At 37.7% G+C, this 18,629-nt stretch overlaps 1 protein-coding gene across 1 annotated transcript in view; it reads right to left on the bottom strand.

The window, feature by feature from the left end:
- The window catches only part of LOC107100936 (tetratricopeptide repeat protein 28-like), a 199,990-nt gene that overhangs the window by 62,051 nt on the left and 119,310 nt on the right, over nt 1-18,629 (bottom strand). Inside the window, exon 5 of the mRNA XM_015399630.1 lies at nt 11,461-11,968. Within this exon, the coding sequence (XP_015255116.1) occupies nt 11,461-11,968 (508 nt within the window). The remainder of the gene's footprint in view (nt 1-11,460; nt 11,969-18,629) is intronic.

The following is an 18,629-nucleotide window of genomic DNA, read 5'->3' as shown; positions in this document are numbered from 1 at the left end:
TATATATATATATTTATATATATATATATATATATATATATATATATATATATATCCATCCAAGAGAAATTTATCTTGATGAGATGAAACATTAATTATACTTCAGATATCTAACGTGCTTATCTGTGTCCTTTTTGTGGCGTCCTGAATGACTCAACTATGGACTTTTTGTCATGTTTCTATGCCAACCACTCTCAAGAAGAAGGAACGTAAAGAGCTAACAAATAATTGTCCATGAATGCTTTATTGGAATCAAATTGACTTCATTTAATTAATTGATAACATCCTTTAAAAAGGAATTTCCTAAAGGGTTCACAGAATGATTCTATAGGGTATTTGGTGCTGGTCCTTAAGGTCTCTGAATAGGGTGCGTAACATTAGTTGGACTGAAAATGGCATATTTTCTGTTCTATGTGCCCTATTGCAAGCCTGGTTAAAAGCCCCGGAGTCTTCCTTTTATTGTATGCTCATGAATAGTTAGATGAGCTGATTGGTTGGTTTACAAAGAGCAAAGATGCTGAGCAAAGACTCATCATAGCAACAAACACTCACTCACTGAAACATCAAATTGTTGATAGGGTGACCAGACGTTCTCTTTTCCCCGACATGTCCTATTTTTGATACCTAAAAAATGTCCGGGGGGAATTTTAAAATTGTCCGGGATATTGGTTGAATATAGTGCAACCCCCCCGCCTGCCGCCGAAGACAACTGAACCGCACCATGCCCCATACATACACACATCATCATTCTTCACCTTCACTAGACGTGGACATACTTTAGTATATTCTGCTGTTAAATTTGTCTAACATTTTTGTTTTTTACTGGAGGATTCAACCTATTTCACAGGATGCACGGCTTTAAATGGTAACTAGGTGACTGTAAGAGAGTAAACTGAAACTTATTGGCTTATTTTTTTTGACAAATCCAAACAGCGCGCTCTCTGACAATCAGTCGCCTGGAACGTTTGTTGAACAGAGCATCGCTTTGGACAGGTACGCACAGGTTTCACAAGCAACCTCCTCCTCACACCCCTCTCTCTCTTGTTGGGCGTGCGCAATCGAAGTAGTTCTAATCCGCACATGGTGCACAAACAAAAAAAACACCACCTTGCATTGTCTAAAATCTGGGATAATTTATCCACCTCACGGGCATCCGTCAGCAACTATCTATATCAAGGAGACTCCCGGAACTTCTGGGAGACTTTGGATGTCTGTTACCGGCCCCCAGCCCCCCTCCTCCAGCTGAACACAGGCGGCTCATGGCTCTTTGTTGAGGTCTGGTCCAGTCAGAGGCCCAGCAGTCGACACTTCATACCCCTCCCCTTCCCTTGGGCCAGTGAACCAGTGGGCTAGTCTGTCACTTTCGGGGCGTGACAAAAGTACAGGCCAGAACCAAATAAGGCAACATCCCCGAATAGACGTCAATTTGGTGCTTCGTTTGGATTCGCCTGTTTTATGGTGGAAGTTCAGAATTGTGAGATTTGCAGAGAAAGGAGGAGTCGATGGGGTTTGAACTTCTCTGTACGTCCATTTCACCCACTAACTATCGTTATTCATCTATGGAAATGTAAACTCGGTTTTCCATTCTATTACCCCTTTAAGTTAAGCCTCACTGGCATTTGCAAGGGAAGTAATAGTAGATATGTAGAATGATCCATCAAGAAAACATTTGTAACATGATTTAAAAAAATACACATGCTGGCAATAAGCATTGCGATTTTGGAAGGGTTTTGTAAGTTTATGCACCTGATAGAGCAAAGTTTTAAAATTCCACTGAGAGCAACCAGACTGCTCCCCCCACCATCTGCCTGTCGTTTAAAAGTGCAAAATGCAGCTACTGCAAGAACATAAAGTTTTTCTCCCAGCTGATGTATTGCAGTAAAAACACAGAGCTACAGTATATCATAGTTAGCGTTCACTTCATTGAAACAAAGTAGGAAAAAGTGAAATTCAGTTTCAACTCGGTTTATCAAGGATTTTAAAAAGGACTCAATCAAAATGACTTTTTTCCCTTAATTGATAAGATCAAGGTTTTCTACTTTTTGTATTCATTTAGCTCATTTTTCTCCAGTATTAATGTCTGGTTGTATATCTGGAAAAAAAAACCTCTGATGCAAAAAAACAGATCAGAAATCATTCAAGAGGGAAATACTTTTTCCTAGCGTACATTGCAGCCTTAAGCTTATGTCCTGTCTCACATATTAAATATTGCTGACTTGGGGCAAAGTTAGCCAATTAATGAAAAATAAATGGGACTGGAAAGCATCATTTCCATATCCTTTATAGGTCAACATGTGCTGAGACAGGGCTGTTGGTACCGCTGGGCATCATGGTTAGATATTAAAGTATTGCAATCTCTATACAGCCGTTCCTTGGAGCCATGTCACCAACCCCGCATGCAATTATAATAAACGTTTGCTCATTTTTGCTTCTGCAACTTCCCCTCCCATCAACGGCACAATGTTTACAGCCGTTATCATTGCTTGTTAATCTTCACTTGATCATCTGCTCCTTTGTGGTGTGATATTTTTTCTTCTTAAAGCTAGAAGCAACATCCTGTTAGCCCCATATCTTCTTGTGCTAAGCAGCCTCGCGGGCGCAGATGACGGAAAAAACAACGCACGCCCTCCTGCCATAAACAAAACAACAACAACAATGGGGCAATTACAGACCGATGCTTCGCAACCTCCACTTCATTCTGCGTTATCTTCATTATTCAGTTCCTCTCGAATCAGCTATTAAAGGTAATTAAGCGATTCATCAAGTCAGTTTCAATTACTGGGAGCTTGACAGCTGCAGATTGGAATCAGTGGGGGTGAGAGGAACGGCAGAGGGAACGAAAGAAGCATGAAAAAAGTAAAGAGGGAGAAAACGGACCAGAAGTGCAAAGACAGAACAAAGTCAGACAGACAGGGATCAGGCTCCCCTGGACGTCAAGAATTAATCCGTCCGTTTCGTATCCATGGAGCAACAGGCGTCATCGCCACTGATCACGTGCTCCGTCATCAGCTGAAGGTCCTGACACTAAATCAGCTGGATTATCATTGCTCTGTCATAACTGGAAGAACTGTAATATCACAGTTTATGATGAATAAAAGTGCTCTCACACTCTCTCGTGCAATCACACCACATGCAGCGGGGGAATAAATTTTCCGCCTGACATAGAGTGCCCACTCGTAATAAAGCTCACATGTAGTGAAGAATCATAAAAAAAATGTTCTCGCCGAAGCATCTAATTTATGTCAACCTGTTCCCAGGTCCTGGGTTAAATTTAGGCTGGTGCCGGAGCTAAAAGCAGCTGAGGCGATGTGTGTAACCATCAGGTGGGGCGAAGCAGAGCACAGCTTCAATTTATGTTTGCCCGATTAACCCTACTGTCTGCCTGCACAGTTTTAGATGTTAGGTTAAAGAATAATTCATTTGGAAGGAATTATCGTGCCTTTTAGTTGTCCATTAGAGTCAGGTTTACCATCACCTTAATGGCCATCATAAGTCATCCAGCTCTGGTTGTAATTGCTGGCCTAAATATTGAGGAACTGCTGATCTAATATATCTAATGGGATACTAAAAAGCCAAAGGACACTTTTACACCCTGAGGCTCCAGCTTTATACGTTATAGTTGACTGTGAAGGGTTCTTCGGCAATTAATTTAATTTTGTGCAAATTGAGGTGTTAACACTTGATTAGAGAGATTAGAGGTGGGCTTTATGACAATATTAGATTATTTAGGATTAGAATGTGCTCAGCTAAAGCAGTGAGGGAGTATGATTGTCTTTGAGGCACATTCTGTGCATTGCGGTTCTATGCTTGCACGGACACATAAGGTCTTTATGTTTCAGCTAACTGTCCTGTAAAAGTTATGATTTTATGAAGTTTACCTGTTTTTCCAATAGCCTCTGTGAAATCTAGAAATAGTTTGTTGAATTTTGCTAGTGTTACCTTTATTCATTCATTTATCTCTTTCTTTTTTATCAGAGGCAGCACAATTTAAAGGTTATAAAGTAAGTATTGCCGTTTCTGTAAGCGTTCTTTGAGATCTGGTCCCTGTTGGGATTTTCCTTTTGTAAAGATTCTGTTTAGGAAAATAACGAAGCTAAAAAAAGAAAGACCTCAGAAAAACAATGTGTTCAGTAACAAATATAAAAGAAAGCCATTAAATGTCACTACTAGATTACGGGCATGATAACAATATGCAATAAAAGAGAACATAAACACTAAAGCTAAATGGAAATGAAATGTTTGGAAAACCAATCAAGGTATAACAGATTTTTAAAGTGTTGAAATTTACGACAGATTTGAAGTAACAGTTCATGCATTGCAGTTTTCCTCCTTTGATAAAGTATGTTGACTAAGGAAAAGCATTCTGCCAGAACAGGATTTGAATATCACCACTTGAAGGTGCTCTGGATGATTTGCCACAGTTCTGTAGTTTCCTAATGCAATCACAAAGAAGAGGCGGTTTAAACTGTGTATTTAAATGCACAATTTAAATAATAGAAACCAATCAAATAAAGTTTCAGAATAAATATTTGTGTAGAAAGAAAAAAAAATGGGAAAACATGACAATAAAAAGAAAACAAACCATTTTTAATACTTGATTTTAAAGAGATCACACATATTTGACTTGATTGTCTGGTTTGAGACCAAACTGTTAGATGCAGGATAACTGCAATATCAACGTTGCACGTCTTAAAACAGGCAGGTAAAACTGTGCAAAATGCATAAAATCTAGTTTTAAATCTTACTTTTAAATAATAATATGTTTGTTCAAGTCTTTAAACTCTGATGGAGCTTGTAAAAAAAGACACCTGAAATGTTTTCTTTACCATCTAGCAATTTTCATGGTTTTGGTTGTGTTTTAACTTTTCATTGGTTTTATTTCCAATTTGTGTTATTCTAGTTATTTTTGATAGTATTGAGCTCTTAGGTATTTCTTGTTTGCCCACTGTTGCCCTCCCGTGTCAGTCTCCTTTTTTCTAGCTACATTCTAGAGTCTTCTGCTCGCACCTGCTCCCAATCTGCTAATTAGGATGGTCTTTGTTCCTTTGTCCCATATATGCACCTCCTGCTCAGTAGTGATGGTGAGATGAAGCCTCATGAGGCATTGAACCGTTTGGACAAATTGCTTCAACGATCCCCACAGTTCATGAGGCTCCACCTTAACATGTCACCACCTACTGGTGGAGTGCATGACTACAGTTAGTAACATAATCTGGGAATTTTTGCAATTTCTTTTCTTGTTTGTTTTTTCCACATTTAAGTTCCTTTTGAAATTGTTAACGATTGGTGGTATAATAAAATTTTTGTGTGTGTTTTTGTTAGAAGAGAGCAATCATTTTAGGTACACAGTTTTTCTGCCATTTTGGTGAAATAAGCTCAAGCAAACAGTGAAAGTGCTTGTGGAAATTGGGAAATGATGAGCAAAATGAAAGGTGTTAGTCATTTTTATTTAAACATAATATTTTTTCCACAGTTTTGGTTTTAATTGGGTTGGAAGTTTTGTTTTCAACCAATCTTTGTGCTAAACCGGCCAATCTGATTTGGCAGTGTTTTTAACCAATCTTTATTTTTACTAGGGCAAACCAATACTAATTAGTCACATTAGCCAAAAATAATTAAGTATACAGTAATAGCAACTTTCAAAAATCCAAAGAGAGTCTCAAACTATCAACCTCAGGAATGAGAGTCAACGTCTTTCAGCTGACGCCACCAACACAGTTCAGGTCCAATTGACAGCAACAGTACTTCATACTAAAGTTACATCTGTGTCCAGCAGCTTGCTCAGATCGTAACATTGTTTAATTAAGATAGTTTTAAACAACTAGATTGATTGTTTTTCCAACCAATCTATTCTTAGAATATATCCAAACTCTATCCATCTGACAGCTACTCTCCTACAAACTCTCACATCTTGACTGAATACTGAGGCTGTTTAAATGCCTATCGAAGTTCTTGCTTTTTCTGAACCACTTCCCGAAGGTATCACAGTAGCGAGGCTTCAGACGTGATAAATTTTGGCCCCTCCTCTAAATGAATCACGCCTCGACACGCGTTTCGGGGAAACGCCCCCTCCATTACTCGACACACGCCTCGAAGCCTCGTCTCATCTCATAACATCACTACTGCTCAGTCACTGTTGCTGGTTTAGCAACAGTGACTGAGTTTGGTCATTTCTTTGCCCCTGGTTGTGAGTATTCCTTTTTCTCGTTTTGTGGATTTATATTTTTGGATGTTTGCTTCTGTTGAACTTTTTCGGATAATAAATCTTCATGTTACTTCCTTCAGCTTCAGTCTGCATTTGGGTCCTACTGTCAAACCTCACCCCCACAGTGACAGTAATAGACTATGTCTATAAATTCTTGCAACTTTTCACATCGTAGCAGTTTTATTCTTTGCATTTTGAAGAACACCACATTTATCCGCAGTTTTTTTTTTTTTTTTTTAAAGATAGGGTTATTTATGCACTGATGAGATTTGTTATAGTTTGCATTGGATTTCAACATAACTTTTAGCTTACTCTGCTGTTTCTCTATTAACTAATCTTGCACAATCTACAAACTTCTTTCATCAACAGGAGTCAGTGTAACCCTCACATCCTCTGCATACAAACAGCTGGAAACGAAGTAATTGTACTATGTGCAACATACTGATTGTCTCTCCTGAAAGCAGCGTAAACATTTCTCTTCTATGGACCATAAATATCTTAGAAATAAGTAAACAGCTTATTTAAATAAAGATAAAGGAATGTAGCCAGAGGCATATTGGAAATGTTTACAGGAAATGAAGACCCTCATGTTGTAAAACCTAAACGAAAACAGAACAAGCTGGACTTTAGTTTTCCAGCATAATTACAGTAGAAAGCTTACAAAGCCTTTTTTATTGAGCATTAATATTCATCCTTGATAGTCGTCCTTTCTTGTCCTGACTCACTACATCAAGCTGGCTGAAACATGGAATAATTTACAAGGTGGCCAGATTGTGCCAGAAATGAATAAAGACTTGACACCGGCTCTCACCCAGCAAGATGCTTAACAATCTTATGATTAGAAGCTTGATCATCACTAAGGAGGTGCTGCAAGATGGCATAAAATAAGACACACATTCTCTACATGGTTCATTTTCTCGAGAGGACTTCCTTTTGCTGTGAAGGAGTTATATTCAGCTTCAATTTATATGTTATTGTTAGGCTTCCTGTCATATTTATTCCTGCTGAAGACATGCATGTGGTTTGAATTCACTGCAGCATTTATTTAGTGAACAATTCTCTAATATTAAAATATATTTAAAAAATCTATATTGATTTTTAGAACATCCACTCAATTAAAAATTGCAGTTTAGGCATCAGATTTTTTTTTGTTGTTGCTTTTTTGCCACAGTAACATAGCAAATTACTGGCACCCTTTACAACTCCTATAACAGAGATGTACCTGTAGCACATTTTTAATTCATGCTATACTCTTTAGGCTGATAAAAACAGCCTTTTAAATTTTAACTATCTGTTACCCTGAGGCAGAAATATGATGCAGCATATAGCCATTTAGCTATGTTTTAAAATGGGAAAAACAAGATTACAGAACAATCATGTAAGACAGATGTACTGCGTTTAATATGTCAGGTATGGCTACAGGAAAGGATCTGCTCACTTAAACATCCCCATATACACAGTTAAACTCCAAATTATTTTGCCCCTTTTGTAGATTCAGGTTTAAAGTAATCTTTTTGCCGTTCACACACAGCTTGTCTGACTGGAATCGATACCGATGTTTGGGTAATGGAGGGAGTTAACGATTAGGGTGATGGTAAAAGGCCTTCCAAGCTCAAAGACTAGGAGCTTAACAAGATAAATCATCATTATATAGGCAAAAAGCTGCTTAGCTACTAAATAAAAAGATCAATTGATACAATTCCAATAAAAATCATCTATGACAGGCAATTTTTAAATAAAAATTAATGAAATTATGTTTTTTTTATTTTTTATTCATGATTGAGGCTCTATGTTTATTGTCTTTGATAAAACACATCTAATCTTCTATCAGAAACTAACTTCATGGTTGAATGAAAATGTGTTTACGCTTAACTACCCACTCAGAGATCTGAATTAAAGATTAAAACCAAAGTTAAGTGAGCAGCAAGGCGGGATGAGGACCTTAAACCTTCAACATTAAGTGCGCTATATTTAAAACAGGTGTTAGTGACACCTCCACATCAGTCTTTTTTTTTTTTTTACACGAATTATACATTCAGATACATGTAGTGAACATAAAAAGTATGACAAATTGCCCAGAAGTGCCAAATGTATCACAAGTGATACAAATAACCTTTTTAATTTAAAGTAATGGTTTTAAGATGGATGTTTCTTTCATTTGTCAGAATAATCAATTATAACTTTAGCTTAAAAATGAATTATCTGACAATTATTTCACAGTTTAGGCTTTAAAGGGCTAACTGTCATGAACTATACACACTGAAGCTAATGGTGAGGAAGGTAAAGAAAAAGAAAATCCTACATAGAAAGCTGCAGCATGTTGATGGTTCCAAGACTCCTTAAAAACAAAACAGTCTGGGAATTTTTTAAAACTGTTAACAGTTGTTGAAGTGTTCAACAATCATTACTAATTGTGTGGGCCCTTTGCACACACCTGTAAAATATTGCATACATTGCAAGGAAAATATTAAATGGACTAGAGGAATGATATTAAATGTGTGGATTGCAGACATAAAACAAAAGGAAGTTTCCGTTGCTGTAACCTAAGATCAAAATAGTTGAAAAGCTGCACATTTTGAACCATGTTTTACTTTTTAATCATATGCAAACTATAATTTCCTCAGAATTATACAAATAATCAGAAGGGTAGTAGCCAAGGTCTAACCTTTTATGTATGGGATTTTTACTACCTTTTTATTTTATAAATATATAAATTATATATAAATAACAGTGGCGACAGTGGCGTTGGATGTAGGAGTTTGACCTGAAATCGAAGGGTTGACGGTTCAAGCCCCGACTCCGACGTTCAGTGTCGTTGTGTCCTTGGGCAAGACACTTCACCTGCATTGTCTACTGATGGTGGTCAGAGGGCCCGGTGGCGCCAGTGTACGGCAGCCCCGCTTCTGTCAGTGAGCCCCAGGGCAGCTGTGGCTACAATGTAGCTTTCCACCATTAGTGAGTGTGTGTGAATGGGTGAATGAATGTAGTGTAAAGTGCTTTGGTCAAGTCTGCTGACTTGAATAAAGGTGCTATATAAGTACATGCCATTTACCATTATATATAATATATAAATTTTTATTTAGGATTAATGATGGGGCTCTAAATTGACAAAATTAAACTGTGAATGGTTAATTTTGGTACAACCTGGCGCTGTGTTCAAGAGCAGACAGGTGAAGTAAATGCAAACGATCTTTAAGATCAAGCTAGATTACTAGAACACCAAAATGCTCAGATATTTCTCCTTTTTTAGCTCTAGATGTCTGCTAAGAGGCTGTGAGGTCACACTGCTGCCATCTTCCAGGTAACTGATGAAATGCAAATCCTTGCTTTAAAAATCACTACAAAGAGTGAAGATGACTGGTTCCAGCCATCAGGGATGAAAGCTGAGTGACGCCATCACAGAGGATCTGCTAACAGCTCAGTACAGATGCTGAAGGGAGGGAAATACAACTGGCAGCTTGAGGAGAAAGTTAAAATAAGTTTTATTTATGTCGGATTTCTTTCTGACAATTTTATATTTAATTATAAATAGAATTATATTAGATATTTGGATTTTATTTCAGTTAATGGGATGCTCTATTGGATTATGTTTAATATCTGGTTCTAATTAAAGGAGAATTAGCAAAAAAGCAGTAGCCTTTTTCATTATCCCATTTTGCTTGTCACCATGAACAATATTTAACCAGAATTACTTTTGTGGTTTGGCTTCATTAAGATAAAGTATATTGCTGTACACTATATGACAGCGATAGATGCGAAAGGCCAAAAACGAATAGTATTAAACAAAGTGGTTAATTCTAATTTTCAGAAACCTTTGTTAACTAGAAATCATTAACTCTTTTTAAAAGTTATACTATGAAAAACAGATCAATATATGAGAACTTCGTCCTTTTAAGGTTGCTCATCTCCGTCAGAATGTTTTCAATTTCATTTTTTAAGTACCGTACAAGTTTTAATTGATGCTGCATTAAAGTGTCTGTGTACAACGATATAATGCCACCCTGGATTTTCTCATCTATATCACAGAAATAACAAGTTTCTTTTCCATTTTCCTATTTTGAGTAAAAATGTAAAATAAAACCATATTTTGAAGAAATTCTTTTAGTAGAGTAGAGTATAGCTTTATAGAAGCTGGTTTATTGAACATTGGGCCTCCTGATGACAGAAAACAGTGTGAATCTTCTTCTAACAACTTTCCAGAGGTGTAAAAAACGCACCACATACTATGTTACCTACCTTGATGTCTTAGAAAGCAAGACACACTGCTGTGTTTAGAGCAATAGGCTGGTTGGATTACATTTATAAATAGGATCTTGTACACAGTGGTCCTTCACAAAGAAGTATACTGTTTCTGCTCTGTGGCTGATTTGATTATCTCTCTGGAAAAGCTTGAGGCAATTGCTGACCCTAGACAGAGATGCATTGAGAAATCAAAGGGTGGCCAGAATTGGACATTTCTTTACCCAGATCTGACCTGACAGGTGGCTAGCTGGTCTAAACAAAAAAATAGTGGGAGCTGAATGACAAAAACTGCTCCTAGAGTTAATGAAGAGGGCCCCATGTCAGCTACTTTCCATATCAGATGTGTGAATGAAGTGAGAGGAAGTGCAGAGATGTTAAAAATCTAAAAGGAAACAATTTCCTATAGCATGTTACGATAATAAGCAGCTCAATCAAGCTGTGAGACAGTGGGATAGAGTGAGACTTTCAGGAGATAGCATAAAGGATAATGATGTTGCACTAAAGTTGCTCTGCTTAATGTTCTTGAGTTTTCAAACCTCAGTTAAACATGGCATATTTAAGGTAAGGAATAGAAGACTGTTATATTGTTAATGCTATACGTGCAAATTAGAAAGCACAAGGGCTAGAAAAACGATAGAGTTTAACTGAAAAACTAGAAATGACTAAAACCCATAAAAAATGTGATGAAACTATAAAAAAGGGCAGTTAAATAATGCATAAGTTAAACTAAGGGTTCAGTTAGGAATTTTCCTAAAATCCCACATAAGCAGAAACTGCTACTTTTAAAATGGAAGAAAACTCAGTAAGTAAACAGATTTTAGCTTCTCAAACAGTATGTCATGTTCTTCACCCCAAGCTGTCAACGAGGGGATTATGGCTCTAGTATGAAACACTTGGAGGGTTGGTGTACCTAGAAAAGCTCTACTTAAATGTAGTCAATTTGATATATTTCTTGAAGAATGTGAAACCCGTTCTGTGACTTACTGAGCAACACAAATATTTAGCATACATACCTAAATTGGAGGACGCCCTTCCCTCTGCAGCCCTGTCCTTTAGTCCCTCAGCGATTGACAGCTGCTGTTCATGGTACTGCTTGGCCCTCTCCAAGTCTTGCATACAGCGGGCGGCGTGACCCAACCCTGCGTAGGCCCTCATCTCGATGGACTTTTCCTCCAGCTCCTGGGCAAGCTCCAGGACATGAGTGTGGTAGGACATGGCCTTGTCAAAGTTACGATGGTAGTGGTAGGCGCTGCCTAGGTTACTGTAAGCGCGGGCCTCTTCTCTTTTGTTTTCCAGGGCCTTAGCAATCCCTAAATGCTGCTCATGACATTGAACAGCATTATCAAAGTCTCCCATGGCGATGTAGACGGCTCCCATGTTTCCTAGCTCACGGGCCTCAGACAGCTGATCCTTGGATTGCTTGGCCAGCAGAACGCACTGCTTGTGGCTGGCGAGGGCGTTGGGATAGTCTCCTATTGCTGTATATACATGGCCCAAGCTGCTTAGCGCCATCGAAGCAGCCTGCAGAAAGAAAGATACCAATCAGTAAATCAGAAGGCTAAAGAAAAAGAAATGAAAAATTAATTATACCAATGCCGCATAGACAGGAGGTAATTATATTGGCTGTGCTTCACAGGTTCTTTACCCAGAAAAGCTGTACATCAAGTGAACTGGAAAAAAAAAATCTAAATACTTCAATCTTAAAATACGCCTAATGCAAAGAGACCAAACAACAAACAAATCCTGATTTGATTTCGCCTATGCTGAGAGAGGAGGGGGGTAAAGTGTGATGCAGATCAGCACAGCAGCAGGCTTGCTTTAAAGCTGCCAGTTTGCCCACTGCAATCATGCCTCATGGCGTGCCACCACCAACGGAACAAAGACTCTGCTAATCAGGAGGGAGAGAAGGGAGGTTTCAGCTTCACACAACAGCTGTGGGGGGGCAGCCAACTGGTGACAAGTCCTATCAAGTGGAAAAAACTCCACTCAGTCTTTAATTCTCTCCACCAGGATTTGAAAGGGAAAAGCAACCAAACTAGACCTAAAAACTGACACGGCAGCAGTGAAATGTTGGCAAAAATTAGGTTTTTGACCTCTTATGCGACACATTCTCTGCAGGTTTATTAACTCTTTATATAGAGGATAAACAGTGGGGAATTGGGGTCAGTTGTCATGAAGTGAACAGATGTTCAATTAATCATGCAGGAGGCAGAAAATAAAGCATATCCTTTCCAATGTCCCACTCTGCAAACTCCAGCCAGGAAGGGGTTTGGATACAGGCCAGCAAAGAGGTGAGCCATCCTGACAGTTAAGGCCATAATCTTGCATAGCTTAGGACTCCAAAAACTCTGAAGTCAGCAACAGTGAGGGATACATTTCTGCCAGGAAAATAAGTTCGTAAAACATTGCTAATAGAGAGTCAGTTTGAAACTTTCCGCTGATCCTCACATAGAAGGCAGCAAAAGCAGCTTTAAGCAATTAGGAAAATTAGGACAGAGAGAAAAAACATACTATTAAAATAATGCAACTTTTAGTGTCTGTTAAGTGGAAATCAAAATACCAAATCTTTTGCAATCCATTTAAAGCACTACAACACTCTTCTGTGTAGTCACCAATATGAAAAGAAGGCTCAACATTAGATATAGTTATCTGGAAGGAGTTTATTAATCAGGTCAGAGGGAGCACAGAGCTTCATGAATCTATCAGATAGGAAATGCTATTTCTGGGTTTCATTTAGGTTTGAGAAAGCGAGTCAAAAAAAATGAGACTTAGAGCAGATAACAGGAGGACGAAGACTACAGCGAAGTTCTTCTGTTGTATTATTTAGAGCAAAACAAGGTATTGGTAAGGAACATACAGCATATGCAGTAGATTTTCTCTGTATTCAGGTTTTAGAAACTGTGTGGTTACCCACCCCAAGAGAATGGGTTCATAAAAAGCTTCACGGTCATCATAAAACCCTCTTTTTACTGACTATTGTGGTTCAAAGTTTACAAGAATTCCTGTTCGAAGCATAAATATCATAAACAGGACGTCAGTTTGTTATCCACTTATTCACTTCAGGTTATGACATAATCAGGGTATGATATTAAACTTTAGTCCAACAGAACAAAGCTGGGTAGTCTAATGATGTATTAATATTGCAAGCTAAACTATAGAACCCGTTAGTTAAGTATGCAAAAGATTAAAAAAACAACACTAAATAGAGGAGAGCCAAGACGAAAACCAATGACCAGAGTGGAATGCCTCTAAATTGGGACAGCTTAGTACATTCCATCCATTTTACGTTACAATTACTCTCGCAAGGGGTGCTGGTGCCTATATCCAACTGTTAATGCTGTACACCTTGGACAGGTCGCCAGTCTGTCGTAGGTCAGCACAGAGGCAAATAGGACAAACAACCATTCACGCACACACTCACACCTAAGGACAATTTTAGAGAGGCCAATTAACTTAACAGTCATGTTTTTGGACTGTGGGAGGAAGCCGGAGTACCCAGAGAGAACCCACACATGCACAGGGAGAACATGCAAACTCCATGCAGAAAGACCCCAGGCTGAGAATTGAACCCCGAACCTTCTTGCTGCAACGCAGCAGTGTTACCAACTGCCCTCCCTTAGTACATTTCGGCACTAAAATCATACATAATAATTGATAGTATATTTATAAAGTTATGTAATTTTCTGGATTTTATTAGAATGCTTCATTTGAATCATGTTTTAAACAGAATAGCTTTTTGTTTCATGGCACAATTTTGCCTCATTTGGTCAAGTCTAAAAACTTGAAAATTGAAAAGTATATAATTTATTTCACACAGACTAATATTTAGAAGTATTTTCCTCTGTTAATTTAGATTATTTTCCTTTAATAGCAAATAGGGACTGAGGATATAAGATTAGAATATTACATAAGACGAATAAACAACATCGTTAATACAAAAATATGAGTTCAATGAAAAGTTTCTTCAACAATTGCTTTCATGTTGGAAAAACAAGAAAAATCAGGATTCATTTTACGTTTTTAAACATAAATGAAGAGATATCAATAATATCTGTAACTTTTTTAAATAAAAAAAATATAAAAAATCTTATTTGCTCTTTTGATCCATTTGTTTCAACCGTTAACTCTTATAAATTTCATTGAAATACCAAGTTTAATAGCCAGACTAACCGTACTAATCACAATGTGATGTCACTAATGCCCCTTATATAAAAATGTTTAATTGCATATGGCAGGGGGCCAGAAAAAATATTTTGAATGCCGTTCTCCTACAATTTTTATATTATACCAATGAAAGAGGCCACTTCTTGGTCAAATATCTATAAAACCAGAGGTTTGCAGTTTGCCCCAAAATTCTGATCAGAGCATCTTTAGTTTAGACCTTTTGAAAGACATTTCCTTTTTCCAATGATCTTTCTTGGAATCTTTCTCCAAATGCACAAATACACAAAATCCCATCTTTCCTTCATTCCACATAGCTGCTGATGCCTGGAACCAATTACCTGCTGACATAAGAACTTCCAGCAGTTTGCTCAAGTTTAAAGACTCGACAAGGCATTATACGAGCCCGGGGAGGCAATTACCCTCCGTCACAACTGTTGCTGTTTCATGTTCCCAGATAGCCTATCTAGAGCTGCTCAATTACATGTGCCTTTTGAAGCTTCGCTCCATCTCTCCGGCTCAAACTTCCACTTTTCCGAGCAGAAAACACAGAAGATTCCTCATCTCTGTCTGTCTTCAGCCAAGCACAGTGGGAGACGAAGGTAGGGACGCGAAGAGGGAGGCTGCAATCTATTTCAGTGGAGATGAGTTGCTCTTGTGATCAGTGTCCCTCTAAAGTGATATTGCAACGCTGCATTTTTTCCTCAGATGGGAGCCAAGATAGGCAGATAATGAGGAGACAGCCTTTCCAGTAACAGAGGATACTCTGTGTTTTGGTCCAGGAAGGCAGACTGGGACCATGCGTTTCTGTCTGTATCCTGAATACAACCCCCATCCCAAAGCTGCTGCTCCTTTTCCCTGCCCAACTCATGCAACAAAGTAACACTCTACCCAGAGAAAATTTAATTTCACAAAATGTCTGATTTCCACCAAAGTGACCTATTTCTAATTTCATTCAATTTCTTTTCTGCTCTTATCGCTCCTTCGTCCCTTTTCTGACCCCTCCCTCCCAGTCTCCTCACACATAATCACACCCACCCACACACGCTTCTCTCCATTCCTTTCCAAAGTCAGTCCTGATTGTGTTTACAGAGTCCAGCCTTTCTCCGGATGTGTGTGGATTTGATTAATCCTACCACCCTCCATTATACACTGTTGATAAACCACTGGCTCTAATCAGCTAACACATTCTGGACTAAAGCTCACCTAATTGAAAGGATAACTGAAGGACCAGAGACAAGAAGGGATGAGATTGTAGATTCAGGAAAGCCAGTCTCCTAAAATATTAGTCATCTTTATCCTATTCAGGACAGCTACAGTTTATATTACAAATAAAAATCTGAGAGAAGTGGTGTGGTTAGTGAATTAAATATGTTGCTTATACAAGATGATTTTATTTAGGGGTTTCAGAGTAATACACGCAATGTTTTTTCTGCTTTGAAAGTGATTATGCAAATCATTAATTCACTTCATATGTGCTTTTTGAACCCATTTTTGCAGGTCTGCAACAAAACCTTCCTAGGAAATTACATGAAAGTTAGTTGATATGTTTCTAAAGAAGGCATAGTTCTAATGGGGGTGTGAATAGTTCTGCAGGAAACTGTATTCCGGACTGACTGTTGATGTAAGCTTAAATTAAGTGCTTTTTCAACCCATATCTTTGAAGGGAAAAATAACCTCTAATGATTAGACTCTCACTGCCTGCAGCAGAATTCTGCCCGATGTCCAGACTTCATGTATCAGCGTGATTTTTGACTTTGAGCCCCTTGACTGTTTTTTCTCTCTCTCTCCTCTAGAACAAAGTGCTGCCCACAGACTTACGGCTGCCTGTGGTTGTACCTCAGCTCGCAGCTGTGCGACTATGTCTTTGAAAATCCTTCTTAGTTCATACTGGACCTTTGAGGTCCAAACAGCCAAGGCTATCATCACAGCCTGGCTCAGGCTAAGGGACAAGCCCTTGCTGTCATGAGACCTTAGTGGTTGGATTATGGTTGGACTTGTAAGACAGTCTCCTTTGAAGATAGCTCAAAATATGGGTGTGGAACCTCCCTTTGAATCAGTAAAGGGAAGAAAACACAAATGTAAGCAGGTGAACAAACAAGCACCGACTGCTTTGGTGGGATTTCTTGTTAGAAGTTTAGACCTGTAAATAAATTTAATATGGACAAGTAATCAAAGAGTCAGCAGCTTCGGAAGAGCTGGAAATGTATCACAGCTGTTAGAAATGTAAGTTCAAAACATCATGAAAGTCAAAGTCTGACTAAGTTCTCTTAATGGGAATTTATAGTCTTTGATTTTTTCACCTTTTGTTGTGTGACAACAACAAACTTTAATTAGTTTAGACTTTATGTAAAAATCACACAAAGTAATGTAAACTTGTGAAGTAGAAAGAAAGTTAAACAAAGTTTACAGATATTTTTCTGCAGATAAAAAAACAAAGGTGAGGCATACATTTTTATTCAACCTGAGGACTTCTTTGATCACCCTTAAATGGCAAATACAGCTGCTACACTGCAAAAAATGATTGATCTAAAAACGAGTAAAAAATGTCTTAAATTTAGTGTATTCACCCTTAATTTGAGCAGGTAAATAAGATGATTTGTCAATGGAATGAGTATTTTACTGTTAAAATAAGATAATTAGATAATATACATTTGTAATAAGACAATATCATCGTTTTTTCTTATTTTAAATGTAAATTGTCTTGCACCATTGGCAAAGTGTCTCAGTTAACGCCTTAATTAAAGAAAAAATGCACTTATTTTAAGAAAAATTACTTATTTAAATTTTTTGCAGCGTAATGTTTTAGGGTTAGTCTCAACTAGATTTTCATATCTTAACACTAAAAGAAACAAGATAATACCTCAAACTCCCTCAAATACGAAACATATCTTTCTTTAGAGCCCTTTTAGTTTTGCCATATAAACAAAGCATCCCCACAGCATAATGCTACCACCACCATGTTTCAACACAGAGATATTATGTTTAGAAGGTTGAGGAATTTGTGTTTTAATCCACATAGTGTTTTGCATGCAAGATTAAAAGTGTTTTGCTATGTAAAAAGAACATCTTTAGGCTTCATTTCAAAAATTATTTTCCTTTATTGTTTAGTGTATAACTCATGTTGGTATGTAAACAGATGTGTCTTCTCTGATTGTTGTTTGGTGACTGATTTATAGTTTGACTCTTGAGTTCCACCTACAACTGGGTTTAGGAGAGAAAGTGGCTCAATATAAATACAGACTGCACCTCAGATCTCTATGTTTAAAATAATTGGAAACCAATTGCCCTTTTTCTTCCACTTACCTAATATTTATAACTTCCCATAACATTCAATGTTGTAACATTATAAAATGAAAGGAGGTTCAAGGGGCTGGAATATTTTCCATAAAGCAATGCATATGAATAGATGATAATGAGAAACCAAATGTGAAGCTGCTGAAAATCATCTACAATGAATGAGAAAGTGGGAAAACAACAGAGATCCTGTAGAATGGGTTGAGAGATCAAGGTGTTAAAAACCTTGCAGGCAGCTCTCTGCCCAAACAGCACGCTCCAGAAAAAAACAGGGCAGACCCCATTTCAGCAAAGTGCTGTTAATGGGATTATATGAAGGAGAGGAGCTGCTCTCTCTTGTAAAGAGGAGACAGACGGCAGGTTTGATACTATTACCACAAAGGTGAGAGCAACCTCACTGTTCAATTTACCAATATGGGTGTTAAGCCTCAGCCTGGGGTTCTATATGATACTGTGGAGTGCTAGAAATTAGTACGAGAGAGTAAAAAGTAAAAGAAAAAGTGTGAAACAAGTCATTTTGAGAGTAAACATTGCTTTAAATGGAGAAAGAGGTTTGTATAGCAAAAGGGAATAATACGAAAGTTTGTAGATTTTCATCTATTTTCATGATGAATTAGGAGAAATTATTTTTTGTTTACCAAAGATAATACTATAATTGTGCTTTGTTTATTATTCAGCTTGCTATTAGATAGATAGATAGATAGATAGATAGATAGATAGATAG

This window comes from Cyprinodon variegatus, unplaced genomic scaffold (assembly GCF_000732505.1).
Source record: "Cyprinodon variegatus isolate N-32 unplaced genomic scaffold, C_variegatus-1.0 Scaffold1030, whole genome shotgun sequence".
NCBI classification, from domain to species: Eukaryota; Metazoa; Chordata; class Actinopteri; order Cyprinodontiformes; family Cyprinodontidae; genus Cyprinodon; species Cyprinodon variegatus.
Note: the sequence above shows the minus strand (reverse complement) of the source record. Positions and strands in the feature narration are given on the sequence as shown.